The sequence below is a fragment of the Pongo abelii genome, chromosome 13, assembly GCF_028885655.2.
Source record: "Pongo abelii isolate AG06213 chromosome 13, NHGRI_mPonAbe1-v2.0_pri, whole genome shotgun sequence".
Classification (NCBI taxonomy): Eukaryota; Metazoa; Chordata; class Mammalia; order Primates; family Hominidae; genus Pongo; species Pongo abelii.
Window position 1 is genome coordinate 84,349,768 of NC_071998.2, and position 22,316 is coordinate 84,372,083.

At 45.1% G+C, this 22,316-nt stretch overlaps 2 protein-coding genes across 6 annotated transcripts in view; one reads left to right on the forward strand and one right to left on the reverse strand.

The window, feature by feature from the left end:
• Positions 1–14,853: 14,853 nt before the first annotated feature.
• FAM120AOS (family with sequence similarity 120 member A opposite strand) lies at positions 14,854–19,959 on the reverse strand. The gene is given in 5 exon segments (XM_024251927.3): positions 14,854–16,016; positions 16,019–16,049; positions 18,829–18,878; positions 18,881–18,948; positions 19,440–19,959. Coding segments are annotated over 5 exon segments (216 nt in total). The 5' UTR covers positions 19,457–19,959; the 3' UTR covers positions 14,854–15,966.
• A 91-nt stretch (positions 19,960–20,050) lies between these two features.
• Positions 20,051–22,316, forward strand: part of FAM120A (family with sequence similarity 120 member A) — a 114,180-nt gene continuing 111,914 nt past the window's right edge. For 4 of the 5 annotated variants that reach the window (XM_024251922.3, XM_054520253.2, XM_024251926.3 and 1 more), the window contains exon 1: positions 20,051–20,756. In XM_024251922.3, the coding sequence (XP_024107690.1) occupies positions 20,283–20,756 (474 nt within the window). In that variant the 5' untranslated portion in view covers positions 20,051–20,282. The remainder of the gene's footprint in view (positions 20,757–22,316) is intronic. The other variant, XM_063714286.1, reaches the window with a different exon arrangement.

Sequence of the window (22,316 nt, forward strand, 5' to 3'; positions counted from 1 at the left end):
TGACAGATGTCATCTAGCTCAAGTGCACTTTGCTCTCCCTCCCCCACTCCCCTGGTGTAAGCATACCACACAGTCTTTGAGTTCACATTATTATTTGTGTCATATAGATACTGTTCACATGAGCCAGGAGGAATACAACTTTTTTCTTAAATTATCATCTCTCAAAAAATAACTTTGTTGTCTACATATGTGTCTTCCAATGAGCCAGAAGACTCCCTATGTCAGCAAATCCACTGGTGCCATGACTTCCCACTGAGCCCCCTGACTTCCTGTTCTACACGGGCTTGTCTGCTTCCTGGACCTGCTGCACAACTTGCTCCGAGTCCTATACTGGACATCCTGCTTTTAAATCCCATGCCTTCCATGCCATTGGTTTACAAGTTTATTTTCCTGGGGTACTTCCTTCAGGAACGTTCAAGGAGAGAGCAAAGAAGGTAAACTTTTGTGTGGTTGCATGTCTCTAAGTGTCTTTCAGTTGACTGAAAGTTTGCCAGAATGTAGACTACTAAGGTTCTCTACATATTCTCTACATATTCTCTACATATTCTTTCTGAATATGGGGATCATTTTTCTTCAGTTTCCTAGAGCTGCTGCTGAAAGTCAGATATCATTCTGGCCTCAGTGTCCTTATGCATGACCTGTCTGCTTCTCTCTGCAAAGCACCGTCTAACAGACACAGAACAGAAAATTTTGTCATCTAAAATTTTCCAGGAGCCACCTTAAAATAAAAAGAAACAAGTGGAAGTAGTTGTAATAATATGTTATATTTAGCCCAATGTTTAAAAAATATATTACCATTTCGGCCAGGCGTGGTGGCTCAGGCCTGTAATCCCAGCACTTTGGGAGGCCGAGGTGGGTAGATCATGAGGTCAGGAGTTCAAGACCAGCCTGACCAATATGGTGAAACCCCGTCTCTACTAAAAATACAAAAATTAGCAGGGCGTAGTGGCACGTGCCTGCAGTCCCAGCTACTCAGGAGGCTGAGGCAGGAGAATCACTTGAACCAGGGAGGTGGAGGTTGCAGTGAGCCAAGATTGCGCTACTGCACTCCAGCCTGGGCCATAGAGTGACACTCCATCTCAAAAAAAAAATATATATATATATATATAAAAAATAATTTCAACATGTTTTCAAAATGAAAAATATTAATGAGACATTTTACTCTTTTTTTTTCTACTGAGCCCACCAAAATTCAGTGTCTATTTTACACTTACAGCACATCTCCATTCAGAGTGGCCACATCTCCAATTCTCAACAGTCAGCCGTGGCTAATGACCACCATATCGAACAGCATTAATTTACAAGCTTTCAGGATTTTCTCTTGATCCCAAATACATGAAAATTTCAGGCCAATATATTTCTAGATGTGGGTCCTCTTCATCGTTATGCTGGGCATCTATTGAGCCCTTTCAATCCAGAGACTCATACACTGCAATTCTGAGAGGTTTTCTTGAAGACAAAGAACAAAAAATAGTAGTACTATTATCATGCCAACTCTTCACATTCTTTTTCTCTGTTCCTCTTTCTGGAACCCTATTCAGTCAGGTATCAGGCCTTCGGGATTGATTCTCTGAATTAATTGCACTTGCTCTATTATCCTTTTCTATTTTACTTTCTTTTTGTTCTGCGTCCTGGGAAATTTCTTTAATATTACACTCCAATCCTTATTTGATGTTTTTAGTTCAGCTGCCACAATTTTGTTTGAGGTTTTTCTTCTCTCTTATATTCTAATACCTGTTCTGTTTCATGAATGTAATGTCTTATTTTATCTGATGATAGTAATAAAAGATTTTTGAAGTTTTATTCTGGCTAGGTGCGGTGTTAATAAAAGATATTAAAAGTTTTATTCTGGCCAGGTGCGGTGGCTCATGCCTGTAATCCTAGCGCTTTGGGATGCCGAGGCGGGTGGATTACTTGAGGTCAGGAGTTTGAGACCAGGCTGGCCAACATGGTGAAACCCCATCTCTACTAAAAATACAAAAATTAGCTGGGCTTGGTGGTGGGTAACTGTAATCCCAGCTACTTGGGAGGCTGAGGCACAAGAATCACTTGAACCCGGAAGGCAGAGTTTGCAGTGAGCCAAGATCATGCCATTGCACTCCAGCCTGGGCGACAGAGTGAGACTCAGTCTCAAATAATAATAATAATAATAATAATAATAATAATTTTTTTAAAAATAAAACTTTTATTCTGTTATCTTCATCACTTCTGTTTCCCCTAACTTCTGTTCTCTTGATATTCGTTCCTTTGGGTCCGCGTGTAGTGTAGCAGCCTTTCTTCATATAACAGGTTATGCTTGGTGCTCTATTCCCATTCCAGAGGGAGAGATTGACAGCTCAGTAGAGCGTCTGGGAGGACAGCCCAGGTTTGTCAGTTTGGGACTTCTCTATAGGATATTCAAGAGGCAAGCCAAATTAAAAAAAAAATTTTTTTTGGAAGACTCCCGAAACCAGAATTTGAGACATTTTTTCTACAGTCTTTTGAGATTTCCCCAGTAGATAACCTCCGGCCTTTGGGTAGCCAGGAGAGTTAGGGGTGGAACAGAAGCCTGAGAGCAGAAATAATCTACAAACAGTTGAAGAAGAGCAGCAAGGATATTATTGCTTAGTATGCAGATTTAATTTTAACCCACCCTTCCTCCCTTCCTCCTGTCAACCTAAAATAATCAAAAGGCTCAGGCTCCACTCAAAAGAGTTTATTCAAGCGCCAAGTGTGAGGGTAGCAGACCCCAAAGAATGGTGATCATCACTCCTCAGTGCGGGGAAAGGTGAAGATCATTCATACAGGCAAAAAACAAGGGTGCTGAACAGAATTACAACATGTTCTTTTTTTCTTTCTTTTTTTTTGGAGACAAAGTCTTGCTCTGTTGATCAGGCTGGAGGGCAGTGGCATGATCTTGGCTCACTGCAAACTCCACCTCCCAGGTTCAAGGGATTCTCAAGCCTCAGCCATCCGAGCAGCTGGGATAACAGGCATGCGCCACCATGCCTGCCTGGCTAATTTTTTGTATTTTTAGTAGACACAGAGTTTTACCCTGTTGGCCAGGCTGGTCTCGAACTTCTGGCCTCAAGTGATCTGCCTACCTTGGCCTCCCAAAGTGCTGGGATTGCAGTCATGAGCCACTGTAGCCGGCCAGAATTACATTTTTTTCAGTTTTTTAATATAAGATATAAAACACACACACACAAGTTGGCTGGCCACCATTGACTATACTCTAAGGGAGTTACTTAACATCCATCGTGAAGAGGTAAGGGTCTCTATCTCCAATGTCATTTAGTTGAGGTTTGAATGAAGAATAGGAAGGGTGGTTAATTCATAACATCTCAACACAAAGGTCAGAAGCAAAGGTCATGCACTAGAGAAGAAAAACAGCGTCTATGTGACTCAGTTTCCATGGCTTAACTGTTTCTGCTGGCATAACCAATGTAGAAGCTTCTGAAATTTTCTTTTCTTTCCACACTCCTTTTCTCTCTCCCTTCCTTCTTTCTTTCTTTTTTTTTTGAGACGTTGTTTCACTCTGTCACCCAGGCTGGAGTGCAGTGGCCTGATCTTGGCTCACTGCAAGCTCTGCCTCCCGGGTTCACGCCTTTCTCCTGCCTCAGCCTCCCGAGTAGCTGGGACTACAGGCACCCGCGACCACGCCCGGCTAATTTTTTGTGTTTTTAGTAGAGACGGGGTTTCACCGTTTTAGCCAGGATGGTCTCGATCTCCTGACCTCGTGATCCGCCCACCTCGGCCTCCCAAAGTGCTGGGATTACAGGAGTGAGCCACCGCGCCCGGCCTTCTCTCTTCCTCCTTTCTTTCCTTTCTTCTTCCCCACCTCCTTCTCTGTCTCTCTCTTTAGCGCAAAGCCTCTCCTCTCACCTGTGCCTGGGGTCCAGGTCCTCAGCCTCTACCTTCCATGTCTATAGAAATGTAGTCTCTGGCCTGGGGCAAGAGGAGTGGTGATTTCCTGATTTCATGTGTTGGGGGAGGGATCCAGGCAGCAGCCTCTCCAGTGCCAGGAACTTGTCTCACTCGGTCTGCAGGCCAGCCTCTCTCCAATCGGCTTAATTATTACCTCTGCTCCACCGTTTCTTCCCTCCAAAAATATCTGTCAAATCCCCTTGTCTGTTGATGTTTCCTTTCCTGTTCTCTTTATCGTGGAGATGTAATGTATTTTTAAATTCTGTTCCTCTAATTTTAGTGAGGTCTCAAAAGGAAGAAGAGTTGAAAATGGCCAGTCTTTCGTCTGGAATGGAAAGTCCTCCATTCCAGACTTGTATACATAGTCTGCTCCTGATTTTTGGCTAGAAAAAGTAATAATTATATTATCCATTATTAAAGCTGTGTCTACATGATTCCAATATAATTTGCAAACAGTCCATGGTTATATTCAGTACTGTTATATGTAAAAATGTTTATTTAGAAATAGAATGCTTGTTCCCCAGTGCCGCAAAGAAATAGCACTGGAACATAAATATTTAATTCTCTCAGCAAGGCCATTTTTGCTTTCTGCAGAAAGGGTGTTTATGGCAGATAGAACAATGGCGAGAGCACCCCGGAACAATGGAGGGAAGCAATTTTTATCCCTTACTCAGTTTGTCCCTGCTACTGTGTCCTGTCTCCATTGGCTGGAGCCAGATCTCACAATCTAAACTAAAACCCGATTGGCTAACAGTTTAAAACTTTTCTAAACAGGTAAAGGCAATAGAAAAACAAAGGAAAAAAATGAAGTTGCTTACGAAAGGACTTAGAAAAGTAATAACATTCCCAAATAAGGAATAAACATTCCCAAATAAGGAAAGGGCATAGGCTGCGAGCTGAGACATGCCTGTGAGCACGTCTAGCACAGATATCTTGGTTAAAGTACAAGGACATAGAATGTACTACGTGCCTGTGAGCATGTCTAGCATAAAGTTAGTCTTTAAAAGAAACTATTAATTCTAACACTTATGATTTATTCTTTAACAAGAAGGGAAACTTTGAAGAGGAACTTTTTATTTTCTACAAGTACAATATAACCAAATCAATACAATATGAAATGTTTTATTTAAGCATATCTAATTAAGAAGTATTTGTACATTACACCTATTTTTGAAAGATAAAATATGAATAACAGTAAGAAAACTAATATGACTGATTATTTTCCTTGTGACTACTAACACAACTGCTAACACAATTTGATTGGTTGATAAGAATCTTTCTGGGAAAATTTCTCCAACATTTAAAAAATAAAAATAAAAATTTGGCTGGTAGTCAGCAATTTCTTTCTGGGAAATTTATTGTCTATGTTTAAAAATTATAAACTGAAATTTTTAGCTTTGTCTTATGTAAAATTAAATATTTTTATTTACGTATAAATTTAATATTTATGGTATTTTTACCTAACAATAATTAAGTAATGTTTACGTACTTGTCAGGATTCTTCGGGAAATGGAGGGTACACTCTTCTAGGATTTACAAGAGAATCTCATAAAGGGCCTATTTCCAGCGGTGTGGGCTGGGCTAAAGGAACCAACAGGGGATGTTGAGGGACCCAGGGGCCAGCCAGAGTGGCCTGAGACAGCAAGAGTGGGAAAGCACTGGAGCTGTCATCTTCCTGGGACTCAGTCCTTGACAGGCAGGAAGGGCGTCGAGGTAGAAATAACCTGGCAACTCCCTCTTTTTGCTCCCTGGGCTTCACCTGCTGATGAAATCCAACCAAAAGCAAGAGAAGGACGTCACTGAGCACTGCCTGCGTAGGTCAACCCCTGAGGCTTGCAGCTACAGAAGGACAGAGAAGCAGCAGGGCAGGGGAGGAAAAGGAACAGAACCAGCTGCCTCACAATACAAAACTGTTGGTGTGGGCTTAATTTGGAGAGAATCGAAAAGCTATTTGGTAACCAACCATTGGACTTGGGATAATGGTATCTCCCATTCGAACTGTTCTCTAAGTTTTCCATTCAATATTCTCTTTAGGTTTATAAATTCTGTGTACCAAGGACTACTTGGTGGTTCTGCTTGCAAAGAACCTATATTTGCACATTTAGGAATTTCTAAACAGAGATGGAAATTAGAGTCTTTTCACAACTGAAGTAAAACAGAAATGTTCATATTTTCTTTAAACACTTTCTAGTGTTAGCAATTTAATTTAAAATGTAAGTGAAAATCCATTCTCAAATCAATGATAGCCATTTAATTTTGCTGACTTCTTGTGCTTCAGATTTGAAGTTGAATGATCTCTTAGTAAAATCTTAAGTGTTGATTTTCTTTTACAACCTGTGAAAGATGACACTTTCAGCAAAGTCTTAAGCATGAGAATAAAAATTCATTTTATTATTATTTTTTGTTTGGATTTCATTGAGTTATTTTGGGGTTAATCTTTTGGCCCTCACACATGCAGAACTCCTTCGAGTTCAATGGGTGTTATGTGCATGGAAGAACTTAAGAACTGGGCCTTTGGTTTATTTCTGCAATACTCACTTGAATTGCCTCTGCTTAGTTTTCAAAAGGTGGCTTCCCGGATCTCTATTCATTTGTGCACTGCGCCTTCTCTTTCCCTTTGTAAATTTGGACAATTCATACCCCTACCCTGTCTTTGGTGTCCAGAAGTTCTGGTCTATGAAGCACTGTTGCTTAGCAACAGGTTAACTGGCTCTTCCTCTCTATGGGGGACTACAAAAAAGCCGATCAGAACCTCCACAAACTCTTATTTATTGAGGAATACAGATGCAGTTTCTTATGCTGCATTACTGATGGGCCATATGGTGTAAATTCTATCTTTAAACTGCAGCAAGATAGAAAATCCATGTTTCAAAATCAAATTTTTAAAAATTCATATTGGCATACTTGTTTGGCTTGATTTTTAAAAAATCCATTTACTTAAAAAGACTGCTTTTAATGAAATAAGGTACACATTCCCCCTGAATTAATTAATTAATTAATTTGAGACAGATTCTCACTCTGTCACCCAGGCTGGAGCCCAGTGGTGTGATCTAGGCTCACTGCAACCTCTGCCTCCTTGTCTGAAGCCATCCTCCCACCTTAGCCTTTCAAATAGCTGGGACCACAGGTGCATGCCACCACACCTGGGCAATGTTTTTGTAATTTTGGTAGAGACAGGGTTTCACCATGTTGCCCAGGCTCCTCTGGAACTCCTGAGCTCAAGCGGTCCACCCGTGTTGGCCTCCCGAAGTGTTAGGATTACAGGCATGAGCCACCACGCTTGGCCTCCCCTTGAATTTAAACCAAAAAAAACAAAAACAGACAAAAGTGTAAGTTGATTACAAAATCTTTTCCAAAATATCTTCTCTTACTAAAGTTTCCTTCATGTAAATAGTGTTTGGAATAGAAAGAGGGTGGTGACAAAATAATCTTCCTGTATCTTATATCAAGTTTAAATAGACAGTGGAAGCCAATTTGGGATTCATAAATGCAGTACTATGACACTTGGAGAAATAAAAAACTTTTAGAAAGATCTTTAGGAAATTCTAAGGTTAAATTCCGTTGAACTGGGGAACAAATAAACCTAAGGTAAAGTCTGGTATTTTCTCATTCGGTAATAAAGAACCACAACATGCAGATTCTTCACCTGCCAAGCAAACAGTTCTAAAAACCCCTCTTTGTAGGAAAGGAGATAAAAAATTATATTTAAGAACACCTGGCTGGGCACAGTGGCTCACGCCTGTGATCCCAGCACTTTGGGAGGCTAAAGCAGATGGATCACCTGATGTCGGGAGTTCGAGACCAGCCTGACCAACGTGGAGAAACCCTGTCTCTACTAAAAATACAAAATTAGCTGGGCATAGTGGCACATGCCTGTAATCCCAGCTACTTGGGAGGGTGAGGCAGGAGAATCACTTGAACTCGGGAGGCGGAGTTTGCAGTGAGCTGAGATCGCGCCATTGCATTCCAGCCTGGGCAACAAGAACAAAACTCCGTCTCAAACAAACAAACAAAAAAACACCTGATTACCTACAAACAAAAACAAAAACAAAACAGCTCCTCAAGTTTAAATTTTATAAATTTTTTTAAGTTTTGGGACTTCTTGTGCTGGCCAAGATGGAGTAGGCACAGTACAGTTCAGTTCTCCCACTCATCAAAACTAAGAATTCTCTTTTTGTTTTTTTTTTTTAGACAGAGTCTTGGTCTGTCTCTCAGGCTGGAGTGCAGTGGCATGATCTCAGCTCACTGCAACCTCCGCCTCCTGGATTCAAGCGATTCTCCTGCCTCAGCCTCCCGAGTAGCTGGGATTACAGGCATGCACAACCACGCCAGGCTAATTTTTGTATTTTTAGCAGAGATGGGGTTTCGCCATGTTGGCCAGGCTGGTCTCGAACTCCTGACCTCAGGTGATCCGCCTGCCTCAGCCTCCCAAAGAAGACTAAGAATTCTAGGCCGGGCGCGGTGGCTCACACCTGTAATCCCAGCACTTTGGGAGGCTGAGGCAGGCGGATCACGAGGTCAGGAGATCGAGACCAGCCTGGCCAACATGGTGAAACCCCACCTCTACCAGAAATACAAAAATTAGCCAGCCATGGTGGTGCACGCCTGTAGTCCCAGCTACTCGGGAGGCTGAGGCAGGAGAATCGCTTGAACCCAGGAGGCGGAGGCGGAGGCTGCAGTGAGCTGAGATGGCGCCAATGCACTCCAGCCTGGGCGACAGAGCAAGACTCTGTCCCAAGAAATAAAAGAAAAGAAAAGAAAACTAAGAATTCTAAACAAAACAAAATGCCAACTCCTTGAGGTCTCTGGAAAGTAAATAATGGCAGGCAAATTGGAAGAAGGAGGGTGACAAAACTTGAAGAAGTCACGAAACAGGCATGTGTTTCCCAGTTTTCTGTACTCCTACCCCTTTCAGCATTTTTTTTTTTTTTTTTTTTTTTTTTGAGACGGAGTCTCTGTCACCCAGGATGGAGTGCAGTGGCACAATCTCAGCTCACTGCAACCTCCATCTCCCAGGTTCAAGCAATTCTCCTGCCTCAGCCTCCCAAGTAGCTGGGATTATAGGCGCCTGCCACCACGCCTGGCTAATTTTTGTATTTTTAGTAGAGACTGGGTTTCACCATGTTGGCTAGGCTCGAACTCTTGACCTCAAGTGATCTGCCGGCCTCAGCTTCCCAAAGTACTGGGATTACAGGCATAAGCCACCGCGCCCAGCCCCTTTCAGCTTTGATATAAAGGCAGACCTCCCCCCAACCCCCTGTCAAGTGACTTCCCAGTTGACATGTGCAGTAAAAACTCTAATAAGAGCTCGGTCTTTCTGGCCAAAGGACCAGGAAAAGGAGCCCCTGTGAACCAAAGAATGCAGGGGGATATCCCTGTGTTCTTCCTCTCTCTCTCTCTTTCTTTCCCAGCCCTGCTGTGAGGGAGACCCCAGTCATGCTACCATAAAGAGGCAGATGGGCAACAAAACTCCAAGACGTTTCTGTGAGCCAAGCAGTGTGTGTTGATGAATCCTAGAGAAGAGAGAGCTAGAGGAGGGGAATCCCTAAGTCTGGGTATGGGCTGGCACAAGTCCTGGGCTCAGGCCTAAGCTGCACATGCACAGGCAGATACAGAGAAGTGAACCGAGTCTTTGAAACTTGAAGTGGTTCCACCGGGACCACCACAGAAGGGGAGACAGTTTGTCATCTGAACTTAACTGAATTGGTTGTCTGCTTACAATCAATCTTCTCCAGGGGATTTTAACAAGTTGCAGACTCTCGGGACTTGGTATTCAAAACATCCAGAATACGATCCAACATTACTAGATGTGCAAGCAACCAGGTAAGTATGACCTATTCACAAGGAAAAAGACAACCAACACATGTCATTCCAAAAATGACTCAGATGTTGGATCATCAGACAACAACTTAAAACAACTTTTATAACTGTGCTCTTAAGATGAAAACAAAGGGCCGGGCGCAGTGGCCGTAATCATGTCTGTAATCCCATCACATTGGGAGGCAAAGGCGGGTGGACCACCTGAGGTTGAGTGTTCGAGACCAGTCTGGCCAACATGGTGAAACCCTGTCTCTACTAAAAATATACAAAAAATTAGCCAGGCGTGGTGGTGCACATCTGTAATCCCAGCTACTCAGGAGGTTGAGGCAGGAGAATTACTTGAATCTGGGAGGCGGAGGTTACAGTGCGCAAAGATCGCAGCCCGGGTGACAGAGTGAGACTCTGCCTAAAAAGAAAGAAAGAAAGAAGTTCTTGATGGAGACCCAGAAGCTATGAAAATTAAAAATAAGAATTCTAGAACTGAAAAAATTATATTTCTGAAGTTAAAAAATGTAATGGATGGACTTAGTAGCAGAATGGAAATAACAAAAGAAAGAGTCAGTGAATTGAAGACAGATCAGTAGAAATTAACCAGAGGACACTGAGAAAATGGATTAAACAGAATGAACAGAACTTCAGGATCCTGGGAGACACCACCAGAAAATCACATATTTTTTGACACTGGAGTCTCAGAGGGAAAAGAGAAATTGGTGCAGACACTAAAAAAGTTTTTAGAAATAACTGCTGAAAACTTCTTAAATTTGACAAACAATATAAATACACATTCAAGAAACTCAGCAAAATCCAAACAAGATGCTCAGCATATCATAATCGAACTGCTGAAAACCAAAGATTTAAAGAATCCTGAAAGTAGCCAGAAAAAAACCCAATACACTCGGTATGGGGAACAACAATTTGAAATGCGGGTTATCTCAGACATATAATAAAAAATCATGTAGGCCAGGATGCAGTGGAACAATATCTTTAAAGCACTCTTAGAATCATCCATCCAAAATTCTATACCCAGTGCCAATATTCTTCAGGAATATGGACTTCCTGAAAAATCCTAAAATATGTCCACAAATTCACTGGAGATCTTCTCTTCAGAAGCTGGGGCCTAATTCCCCTCCCCTTGAGTGTGAGCCAGAATTAGGACTGACTTTTAATGAATAGAATATATCAGAAGTGACATTTCATGATTCTGAACTTTTAGTTATTATGGTGAACACCAGTCCCCTGACAACATGTGACAACATGGTTCAAATTTGAGTTACCAGAATATATAAACTGTAATTGCATGCAGTTCTTTCTGCTAGCTCCCCAGTCCACAAATCACTACATAATAACAGAGGTATATCATGATCAGTGACCAATCATGCCTCTTCTTTCCAAAACCTGCAGGTGATAGGTCACTGTGCATCTGTGTTCATTTCACGCACAGACAGCAAAGTGTGAATTGTGTGGCCTCCTTGTCTTCCAGTGATAAACCCACATGGCATTTTTACACAAATGGATATTCAAAAGAGAAAACTGACAAATAAAGATAGAAGTGCAGCAAAGAAACTCAAAACTGAAAACACTGAAAGTGAATGCAAATCAAACATAAATGGGGTCACTGAAGAAACAGACTATGGGGATGCTGGCACTGCTGCCGAGAAGGTGAATTCATCAAATAAATGAAGAAAGCAGTTGTGATGAAAAGGATGAAGATGTCCCAGAGGAAGGAACGTCAGCAAAAACCTTCACATTAAAGGGACTTGGAGATATTTCATGACATTGAAAGCAAAAAGGATAAAATATTGGAAGCTGATCCAAACTCAGAAGGGGCATGACAAGTTTCTGAAACACAGAAAAGGTGCTCGCTCCATATCATAAGGTACATGACTTTTGAAGAAGGCAAGCACTGTTCAAATGTCTCTTGATGGTTTTTTAGGAAGACATCAAGCACTTTAATTCCCAGTGTTGCTAATGTTTTAAATTACAGTGTACAAAAATATTTACTTTATTGTTTCCTTATACATTTCTAACAGTACAAGATTATCAGTGTTTTGACAATTTTCAAAAGACAGGAAAAAATCACAATTTTACCCATTAATGATTATGAACAGCACATGGCAGTTTCAGGTTGGAAGGTAATTTTTACAGTTCTGAACTGCTGTGCAGTGAGGGCTGTCTGTTTTATGTTCGGAGACTCTGTGTTCTGCTAAAATTCCCTGAAGAATGTTTCTTTTCTGTTTTGTCAGGCAATCAGTCTCGTTAGCCTTAGTCTGCAGGTCCTGCGTTGCCTTCTGTTTGGTGGTGGTGGTCCGAGTGTCAGTTCAGAGTGTGGCTGTGTTGCTTGGGCTCTGCCTCTTGTATGTGCAGCTCTGGGCTGAGCATGGAATTCAGCTCATGTACAGAATTAGAGAATCCTGTTTTCAGGTCTTTGCTCTTCAGGATTTCTCCCCAGACTCTCTGGCACCCAGGGGGCCCCTTTTCCTCATCCTCTGGCTTAGAAAGATGGGCTTTCTCTCTGATGATTACCTGCCCACACTGCCTGCTCATTTTACCAAAAGGAATGCCCCTCAGGCAGAAAGCAGAGAGAGAGAAAAAAAAAGATGGATTATTTCCACATTCTTCAGACCATAGGGTCATTTTTTCCTGCTCCTCTGGCTGGAAAGACAGGTTTTCTCTCAGAATTTTTTTTTTTTTTTTTTGAGACGGAGTTTTGCTCTTGTTATCCAGGCTGGAGTGCAATGGCGCGATCTCGGCTCACTGCAACCTCCACCTCCCGGGTTCAAGTGATTCTCCTGCCTCAGCCTCCCAAGTAGCTGGTATTACAGGCATGCACCACCACACCCAGCTAATTTTGTGTTTTTAGTAGAGACAGGGTTTCTCCATGTTGGTCAGGCTGGTCTTGAACTCCTGACCTCAGGTGATATGCCCGTCTTGGCCTCCCAAAGTGTTGGGATGACAGGCGTGAGCCACCATGCCCAGCCTGACCAGGGTCATCTTTAGGTCAGGACTGAGAGAGAAAAAGTTTAAAAAAGGAAAAAAGCCAGGGATTATAGCCACACTTTCTAGCTTGCAGGGCCCCCATTTACCAGAATGTTTTAAGAAAGTTCCAGACTGTTTTCCCATCAGCTGTGTATGAGGGTTCCCGTTCTTCCACATCCTTCTCAGCAAACAAGTTAACCATATTTGGCACAGGATTTCTAGACCTGTAGGTTATGGAAATGCCACAGTACGTTTTGAGGCCAGTAAGGAGTTCTGCGTTTTTTGTTTGTTTTTTTCCTGAGATGAAGTTTCGCTCTTGTTGCCCAGGGTGGCGTGCAATGGTGTGATCTCGGCTCACCGCAACCTCCACCTCCCAGGTTCAAGCGATTCTTCCGCCTCAGCCTCCCTAGTAGCTGGGATTACAGGCACGTGCCACCACACCTAGCTGATTTTGTATTTTAGTAGAGACAGGGTTTCTCCATGTTGGTCAGGCTGGTCTTGAACTCCCGACCTCAGGTGATCCACCTGCCTCAGCCTCCCAAAGTGCTGGGATTACAGGAATGAGCCACTGCGCCCAGCCAGGAGTTCTGCATTTCTTACGAGAATCTTTGTGAGATGTAGATATTGGCTTCATAATAATAAAGTGAATTTGTGGTATTAAATAAATGGAAAAAAAAAAAAGACAAACGGTACAAATTAAAAGTTCTTGAGATGTTTGGGCTGACCATGAAGGGATCCATTATCTGAAGAGTGGCTTAAGATTTAGAAGGCATAGCTTTACCGTCTCTTTGTCTTCTAAGGGCAGGGCATCTTCTATCTTCTAGGACAAGGTATAGTAAGTCTTACCAAATATGTAAGACATGTTGTTTAGGGATATTCAGCATTCCTTTTCCCTTCCTAAAGGTACTCAGGTTTCTTTCTCAGAAATTGTATATATTCATCCGAGAGGTCTGAGAAAAAATAAAAAAAAATTGTGTATAGTTTTGGTGAGATCGTCAATCCAGGAACCTGTTTCCCCATATTAAAGTCAAAGGAACTATACTGTTTTCACTGCCAGGCTGGGGACTCTTAGTACCTAAGTTTGGTCCATTCTACTCTTTTTCATGACTTTGAATCTTGAGCAAATGACTACAGTAAGATTGGGGTTCATTCATGTCATCAACAGCACCCCAGCTGTATTGTTAGAAGTACCTGTCATTCTTAGTTCCCAACCAGTCTTAATCCTGGTTCTCCAACTTTCATAAAATTCATTTGAGTTTTTTTTTTGAGACAGGGCCTCACTCTGTTGCCCAGGCTGGAGTGCAAGTGGCGTAATCTGGGCTCACTCCAACCTCCACCACCTTGGCTCAAGTAGTCTTCCCACCTCAGCCTCCTGAGAAGATGGGACTACAGGTGCACACCTCACCTGGCTAATTTTTGGATTTTTTGTAGACAATGGGTTTCATCATGTTGCCTCAAGAAAAATAATATCAGGGTAATATTAAGTCTTTTATCAGTGACATGTAACTGATTTTTAAATATTATATAGCACTTCCTAGTTTAACCAAACTGGAGGCATGTTTTACATGATGGGCTGATGTCTCATGAATAACTGTGCCAAAATCCTCACTTCTGAGTGCACTGATGCAGTAGATGGATGTCTCAGATCTCTCAGCTCCCAGATTGGGCCAACTCTCCTTATACCACCACACCAGGGACCTGGAAGGAATGGGGAAGGGGACTTTATAGGGCAGAGCTTCCCCAGACTCTTGTTCCACCCTGAGGATAAAGTATTACAGTAACTTTCTTCCTGCCTTCCAGAGGCACTTTCATTCTTCCTAGAGCTCTCGTCAACCCTGACCTCTTCCTTTGTCAGCAAGGTCAAAGGCCTGAGCCACAAGCCTTAGCTGTTTCCAGAAGGATGATTGTGTGCTCCCACCTATATCTGAGGTCCTAGACTCCTCAGAGGAAGTCAGCTTCATGTGATCTAGGCTACTCAAGCCTGGGGCTGGTGTTTTCGCATTCTGGTATGAGAGACTTGCTTCCTCAGGAAAGATCTTTATAGTTTACACAAATGTAACAGACCACTTAACAATAGCTAGTCTCTAAAACGTACATCTTAAAATGGCTTTATACTTACGGGAATTCCTAACTAAAAAAAAACTCATTTGATTTATATCACATTGTAAAATATAGTTTACTTCAAAAGATCGCATCACAGTGTTTAAGGGATGATTATAAACTTTTAGCCCTTAAGAGAGAATATATATACTCAACTGAGTACTCTTTCAAAGCAGTCCCTGTCAATGTTTGTCCATTGATTCCACAGCAGCTCTCACTGCCCACCCTGCTTGAGAAGCCTCTTGGAGAGTTGCCTAGAGTGTCTATAGCACTCATCTGAAGGCCCTCCATGAGAACAACTCTTCTTTCTCTTCCACATAGATATTCTTGCATCAGCCCAAAGCTATTTGGACACAAGTTTGGTGAACACGGTAAGAAAGAAACAAACCAAGCAACAAAAACAAAAAGCAGGCAGTGCTGTGTTAGACTGAAAGTAAAAGATGAAAACTCTAAGAACCTATGAAGTGCCAGGGCAGTGTTGGTTGCTTTCACCCATACGGTCTCCTTTGGTGTTCTGCTGACGCTTGTGAAGCAGTATCCCTACTGACAATGACCCTAGCTTAAGAGGGCTGAGAACTGCTGAAAGTGAAGCTGTTTATAAATGGTACAGTCAGGACCAACAGACACATGGGTGTGGTATGACTGCAAAGCACATGTGGAATTCAGAGATGGGATTACCATCCCTACTATAAAGGGCAATATGATCTGTTGCAGGAGGGTTGTATAAGGTACTTAGTTACACAGGTCACACTGATCCCCTTTTCCTCTTTTTTTCTATGCAAGTATCTATTTGTCTATATGTCTGTCTACCTTGGTAGGTTGGGCTCCTTGAAGAAGGGATTACGTTTTCTTCATCTCCATATCCCCAGTAGCTCGCCAATGCCCAGTATACATCAGGGGCTCAGTCGCTGTTTGTCTTATTTTCTTGTTGACTCTACTCTGACTTAGGACATATCACTTTCCTCTCTTGACCTTCACATTCAGATGTGTTAATAAAAGTGGATAAAGACCACTCTAGCTTTAAAACACCCTCCAATATAGCGAGAACTCTGAAACCAGAAGCAGAAGCTGAGGAATGGTGAATAGAGCATTTTCCCTCACACGATGGGTATTAGGGTGGTATCTTGTCCTTTCAATGCCTCTGCAGAACTTGACCCTAGTTTTTCAAATTGGACTCAAGAATGATCTTAGTGTTGGTGGTTTTGTGGTTTTGAGACTTTGTTATTGACAGAACAGCTTCTGGAAATCTGAAAAGAAAAAAAAAGTTAGTTTATATATTAGTTTGGAATATGAAATGTATTTTGTCATGGTCTCCAGAGTCCGAATATTGATCTCCGTGGAGCTCTCCTACCCTCTGCTACTGCTGATAACTCACAGTACTGGATAGACAGCACAGCCTGAAGACCAAAAAACTCAACTGCCGACACACGGCTGCAGTGTGGTCAGTTACTGATCTACCGTTTATGAAGCAGGCCTACAGATGTGTGTGTTCTTCTGGGTAATTTAAATTGACAATTAACAGGGCTGGTGCTAGGTAAACATTATAGGTTAGAATCCCTAGTGTGGATTAATTTGCTCTCTTCCATGATCACAGACTCCCTGCTTAGCTCCAGCCTGCTGGTCTCCCAACATATGCTAATGATTACATGGGCAGGATCAAGGTCTCTTATTACCTTGTTTGAAAAACTGGAAACTCATCTGTTATTGCTGGTGGTTAGATACCTCACCTAAGTAAAATATTAATTAATGATATTAGGCCAGGTGCGGTAGCTCACGCCTGTAATCCCTGCACTTTGGGAGGCAGAGGCAAATGGATCACTTGAGGTCAGGAGTTCGAGACTGGCCTGGCCAACATGGTGAAACCCCATCTCTACTAAAAATACAAAACTTAGCCAGGTGTGATGGTGTGTACCTGTAATCCCAGCTACTCCAGAGGCTGAGGCAGGAGATCACTTGAACCTGGGAGAAGGAGGTTGCAGTGAGCTGAGATCACATCACTATACTCCAGCCTGGGTAACAGAGCAAGACTCCATCTTGGGGGAGAAAAAATAAATAAAATAAATACAAAATAAAAAAAGAAAAAGTCCCCAACCATTAGTTGTCATATTGTGACCCCCCAAGAAGACATAACTTTTTATTAAATTTTAAATACAGATGTTTATTTTTTATTTTTAAGACGGAGTCTCGCTCTGTTGCCCAGGCTGGAGTGCAGTGGCGTGATCTCGGCTCACTGCAAGCTCCGCCTCCTGGGTTCATGCCATTCTCCTGCCTCAGCCTCCTGAGTAGCTGGGACTATAGGCGCCCGCCACCACGCCCGGCTATATATATATTTTTTTTTTTTTTTTTTTTTTTTTTTAGTAGAGACGGGGTTTCACCATGTTAGCCAGGATGGTCTCGATTTCCTCACCTTGTGATCTGCCCGCCTCAGCCTCCCAAAGTGCTGGGATTATAGGTATGAGCCACCACGCCCGGCCCAGATGTTTATTTTTACCTCAATATTTAAGCAATTTAACTTCAACCAACCCCTGAATTTGAGCTAAGGATGCAGAGTATATAAGCGTTTGTCAGCTAAACATTTTGCCCGCCATCAATAGTTACTCAATAAATAAAGTTGTTTTTTTTTTTTTTAAAGAATACACAGCTAAATAGGGCAACTAAGAATTGAGTTTTATGTGTTATGATACAATAATGAATTTTAAACTTTCCAAAAGTACAATAACTGGTCTATGTTCTCGAGTATAAGTCTAGACAAATACAGTTTCTGGAAGTAACTACAAAAGCCAACATTTATTGAGCATTTGTTGTGTGGCAGGCACACAGGTTATCTGATTTAATCCTTATAACAACCTGGGAGGTTAAGTACTATTAATATGTTGATTTTACAGATGATAAAATCCAAAGTTCAATAAGGTAAATATTTTTGCAAGGGCACAGACTTATCCTAAGATGGATATTGGGGGCCTGACTCCAGAACCTTAGACCTCTACAATGTAATAAGGTGAAAATAAATTTATTTCCAGAATTCCAGATACTGGCACTGGCTTTTTTTTTTTTTTTTTTTTTTTTGAGATGGAGTCTCGCTCTGTTGCCAGGCTGGAGTGCAGTGGTGTGATCACTGCAACCTCCACCTCCCGGATTCAAGCAATTCTCCTGCCTCAGCCTCCCGAGTAGCTGGGACTACAGGTGTGCACCAACACGCTCGGCTAATTTTTGTGTTTTTAGTAGAGATGGGGTTTCACCATGTTGGCTAGGATGGTCTCCATCTCTTGACCTTGTGATCTGCCCGCCTCGGCCTCCCAATGTGCTGGGATTACAGGCCTGAGCCACCACGCCCAGCCACACTAATGCATTTTTAAAAATTAAAAGCAAGAGTGTTTAAAGAAAAGGTAAATACATGGAATGCAATGCTACAAATGAAAATACGAGTGATTAAATACTACTCCTCACCTTGTGAACCTGCCTTGGGTTATAAAAGCAAATTTGGATATTTCTGGATTTTGCCTTGTTATTTAATGGCTAACTGTATTATTTCTTTTATTTATTTATTTATTTATTTTTGAGACGCAATCTCGCTTTTTGCCCAGGCTAGAGAGTGCAGTGGCGCCATCTCCACTGACTGCAACCTCCGCCTCCCAGGTTCAACCAATTCTCCTGCCTCCCAAGTAGCTGGGATTACAGGCGCACACAACACCAGGCCCGCCTAATTTTTGCATTTTTAGTAGAGACGGGGTTTCACCATGTTGGCCAGGCTGGTCTCGAACTCCTGATCTCAAATGATTCACCCCCTCGGCCTCCCAAAATGCTGGGATTACAGGCGTGAGCCACCGCACCTGGCCTGTATTATTTCTAGATAACATGTCATCCTGGCTTTGTGACTAATTTTATGCATAGGTGAGTGGCATAACTTGTCAGCCTGCTTTTAAATGTAACTTCCTAAAATACCAGCAGCATTTAATTTATGTATATATGATACTGGCTTGCATTTAAGGTGGGTATCAGAAAAGAAAGCAGAAAAATCCAACTTGCCTTTTTCACCGGGAGTATGGGGGCTTCTTTGGCCAAATCGTGCTCGTGCGGCTCCATGTGCTGGGCAGCAGCTGTCCGGCCACAGCCTGTCGGTTGCATCCTGCTTCTCTACAGAGGTTTCTCCAAAAAAAGAACAAATGGAGAGATGAAGGTAAGTAAAAGCGGCACTTTAAAACTTTTAGAGTGCTGGGTTTCTAAATTTATATTCTGAAAGACATTAATCTCTTTTTGAAAACGTTTTATGCAAGCCTAATATACATACAGTATCAACCTCATTTTAGAAACAATTACGACAGAGCTTTGGAACAGAATTTACGTAAACGACCTCCTTCCAGAAGATGCTACTAAAGCAACAAGATTCAAATCCCTCTCCCTCAGAACAGCAGGGAGAGCCACTGCAAAGGCGCACGTTTCAGTCTAGCCATTGCGCAGTGGGAACGCAGGCTTTCCCACGCTGCAACAGACCTGTGTTCTCAAGACAGTCTCTTCCGTGACGAGCAGGCGCTTAGGGCTACCTGTACCTTCAGACATTATGGTATATTTGGCCATGTCATTTGTCATAGGTGTAAAAACCACGACAACCGAGAGCCTGAAGCTGCTGGGATGAGCACCTGCCGCGGAACTGCATTCTCGCGCTCCTTCCTGCTCTTTCCAAGAAGCCAGGCGCGGCCGGCCAGCATCCCGCTCTCCCGGACCCCGCAGTCAGTGTGGGCAGTAGGCCCAGAGTGGTGCGAGCCGGCGGCGGCGTTAGAAAGGCGGCGTACCGACGAGCAGAGTGACTCGGCCTCCGGCTCCCCTTCAAACCGCCATCTTATCGCCGCTTCCCTCAGGAGCAGGCGAGCTCTGCCCCGGGACCTGCTTCGCGACTTCCCTTCGCCCGAGAACCACCGGGCGGAGGCTGCGGCCTCTTTGGCCCTGCCGGGAACAGGGAGCAGGGAGGGGAGCGGCGGCCGACCGGCCTGAGGCGGGCGAACGGCCTGTGGTCTCCAGGCGCTGCCTGCTCCGGCTCAGGGGCCTCCTGGATCCCGTCCCGGCCCAACTCCGGGCCTCCGCCTCCACCGCCACCGCCGCCGCCGCCGCCTCCGGGAGCCCGGAGCCGCGTCCCGCCGGCGCCGCCTCTTCCGCCTGCTAGCCGGCGGGCCTGGGCGGTGTCCGCGCCGGGCGGGTCCGCTACGTCAGCGCCGCCCGCCCGCCCCGCCCCGGCCCTCAGCCTCGGCCTCGGCCTCGGCCTCGCAGCGGCGGCAGCGGCGGCGGCGGCAGGTCCCTCCCCAGACATGGCCCTGGGAGGCGGCAGCACATGGCGGCCGCGGCGGCCATGAGCGTGCCCCCGACCCGCCCCAGTCCCCCCTAGAGGCCGCCGCCCCCGCCCGCCAGCCCGCCCGCGCGCCACGGCCCCACCACCCCCGGCCCCGCCGCCCCCCGCCCGCACCCGCGCCCGCGCCCCCGCCGCCGCCATGGGCGTGCAGGGCTTCCAGGACTACATCGAGAAGCACTGCCCGAGCGCCGTGGTGCCGGTGGAGCTGCAGAAGCTGGCCCGGGGCAGCCTGGTGGGCGGCGGGCGGCAGCGGCCCCCGCAGACCCCGCTGCGCCTGCTGGTGGACGCCGACAACTGCCTGCACCGCCTCTACGGCGGCTTCTACACCGACTGGGTCAGCGGCGGCCAGTGGAACCACATGCTTGGCTACCTGGCGGCGCTGGCCAAGGCCTGCTTCGGCGGCAACATCGAGCTCTTCGTCTTCTTCAACGGCGCGCTCGAGAAGGCCCGGCTGCACGAGTGGGTTAAGCGGCAGGGCAACGAGCGCCAGACGGCACAGCAGATCGTCAGCCATGTCCAGAACAAGGGCACCCCGCCGCCAAAGGTCTGGTTCCTGCCGCCCGTCTGCATGGCCCACTGCATCCGCCTGGCGCTCATCCGCTTCCACGTCAAGGTGAGGCCGGGGATCCGGGCGGGCCGGGGACTGGGGCCGCGCCGCACCCCTATCCCCCTTCCCAGGGCGCAGAATGTCGCCCGGCCGTGGCGGCGCTGGGGGCAGCGAGTTCCCCCAGCCCTTGCCCGGGATAGCCTGGCCGGGCCGGGCCGCAAGATGGATGGCCGCGGGTGCAGGCCGCGCGCTGCCCAAGCCCGTCTCCAGCTGTCCCTGTTCGGGGTCCACGGCCGCGTGGGGTCACTTGAGGGCTGGGAGAGAGCCCCGGACCAGAATTCGGAGGCGGCAGTGTCATCATCCCCAATATCCTTAGTTTTTCCCATCCTATTTGAGGCGGGCAGGCTATCACTCACCTTCAACTTTGACAAAATGCTCCCTTTTCTAATTTAGCCTGTTCTTTCCCAGCAACAGGTTCATCTTGGAAACAAGCAGGATACAGAGTAATAGAGGGGGTTTCGCCAGGGCCCTTGGGGGCTGCAAATATCAGTGCTGCTGCCGTCGCCCTTGCCAATGTTGTTAGCCCGGTGACAGCGAGACGTGTCTAAGGGCCAGTGCCCTGGCCTCTACTTCAGAACGCAGTGCCCTGTCCGTGTTCCTCATAGTACAGGGTGTTTAGAGAATCTTTCTATGGCTTTTTGTGTTAGATTTCAAAGACCCGTGCACTTTGACAGGATGGGATTTTGTCAGTTCTGTGACTTCACGTCCGTGTGAAAGAAGTCTTTAAGGCAGTTCGGTTTTGTAGATCCCATGCGAAAGGAGTCGCTCAAAATCAGGGGGCGAGCTACGCGGGCGTGAACTCGCAGGATTTATTTTTCGGGTGCACAGTAAGTATTCAGTGACCTTCAGCGGCGCCCTGACGGGTGGGTAATCAGAGCTCTACATCACCGGCCTCCTCTGGCCCTTTGGCAGAGGGCTCCGCAGCTGGCACTGGGCCAGAGGAGAACTTCAGGACCCAGCAGTGACTGTGAAGATAAGCACATCCATGATCCTGGACTTCACGTTCTGATTGCTTGCTTTTTTCATTGGTTTTCTTGAAAACAAATTTTGGGGGCCTTTTTGGTGTCTTAGCTCTTGCCACTCTGTCTTCTATCTTGTCATCTGACATTTCCTTGAAACTGCTGGAGCTGAAAGTTTGTGAAATTCTGTCTTCGCGGTTGCCCCCACTGCCCGCGAGGAGATGGTGGTAGTTAAGCCTAAAATGATAGCGGAAGTCCCACCCACGATCCTGTTGCAATTGGTGAAATGGTGTTTAAGTCGTGGGTGGAGGCGGCCGGCAGAGTCCCGATTGGCCCCTGCGCCTGGCAGACATACAGCTGCCATTCCTCAGGGAAGTTCGGGTGAGAGGAAGTGCCTGCCTCTTAATTTCTGAATCGGAGCCTGGGGCGCTCAAGGAAGTAAGGTGCTGCCATTTGTCTGAAGCGATCCATCTCCCTAATAGAGCGTAAAAGTGTTCAAAGTTTAGTCTTGTTCAGAGATGGAAAAGACTACTTAAAAGACAGGATGAGCTGCACTGACTTGCCTTTGGTAACCGCACACCTATCTACTTAACTAGTGAAGCGACTT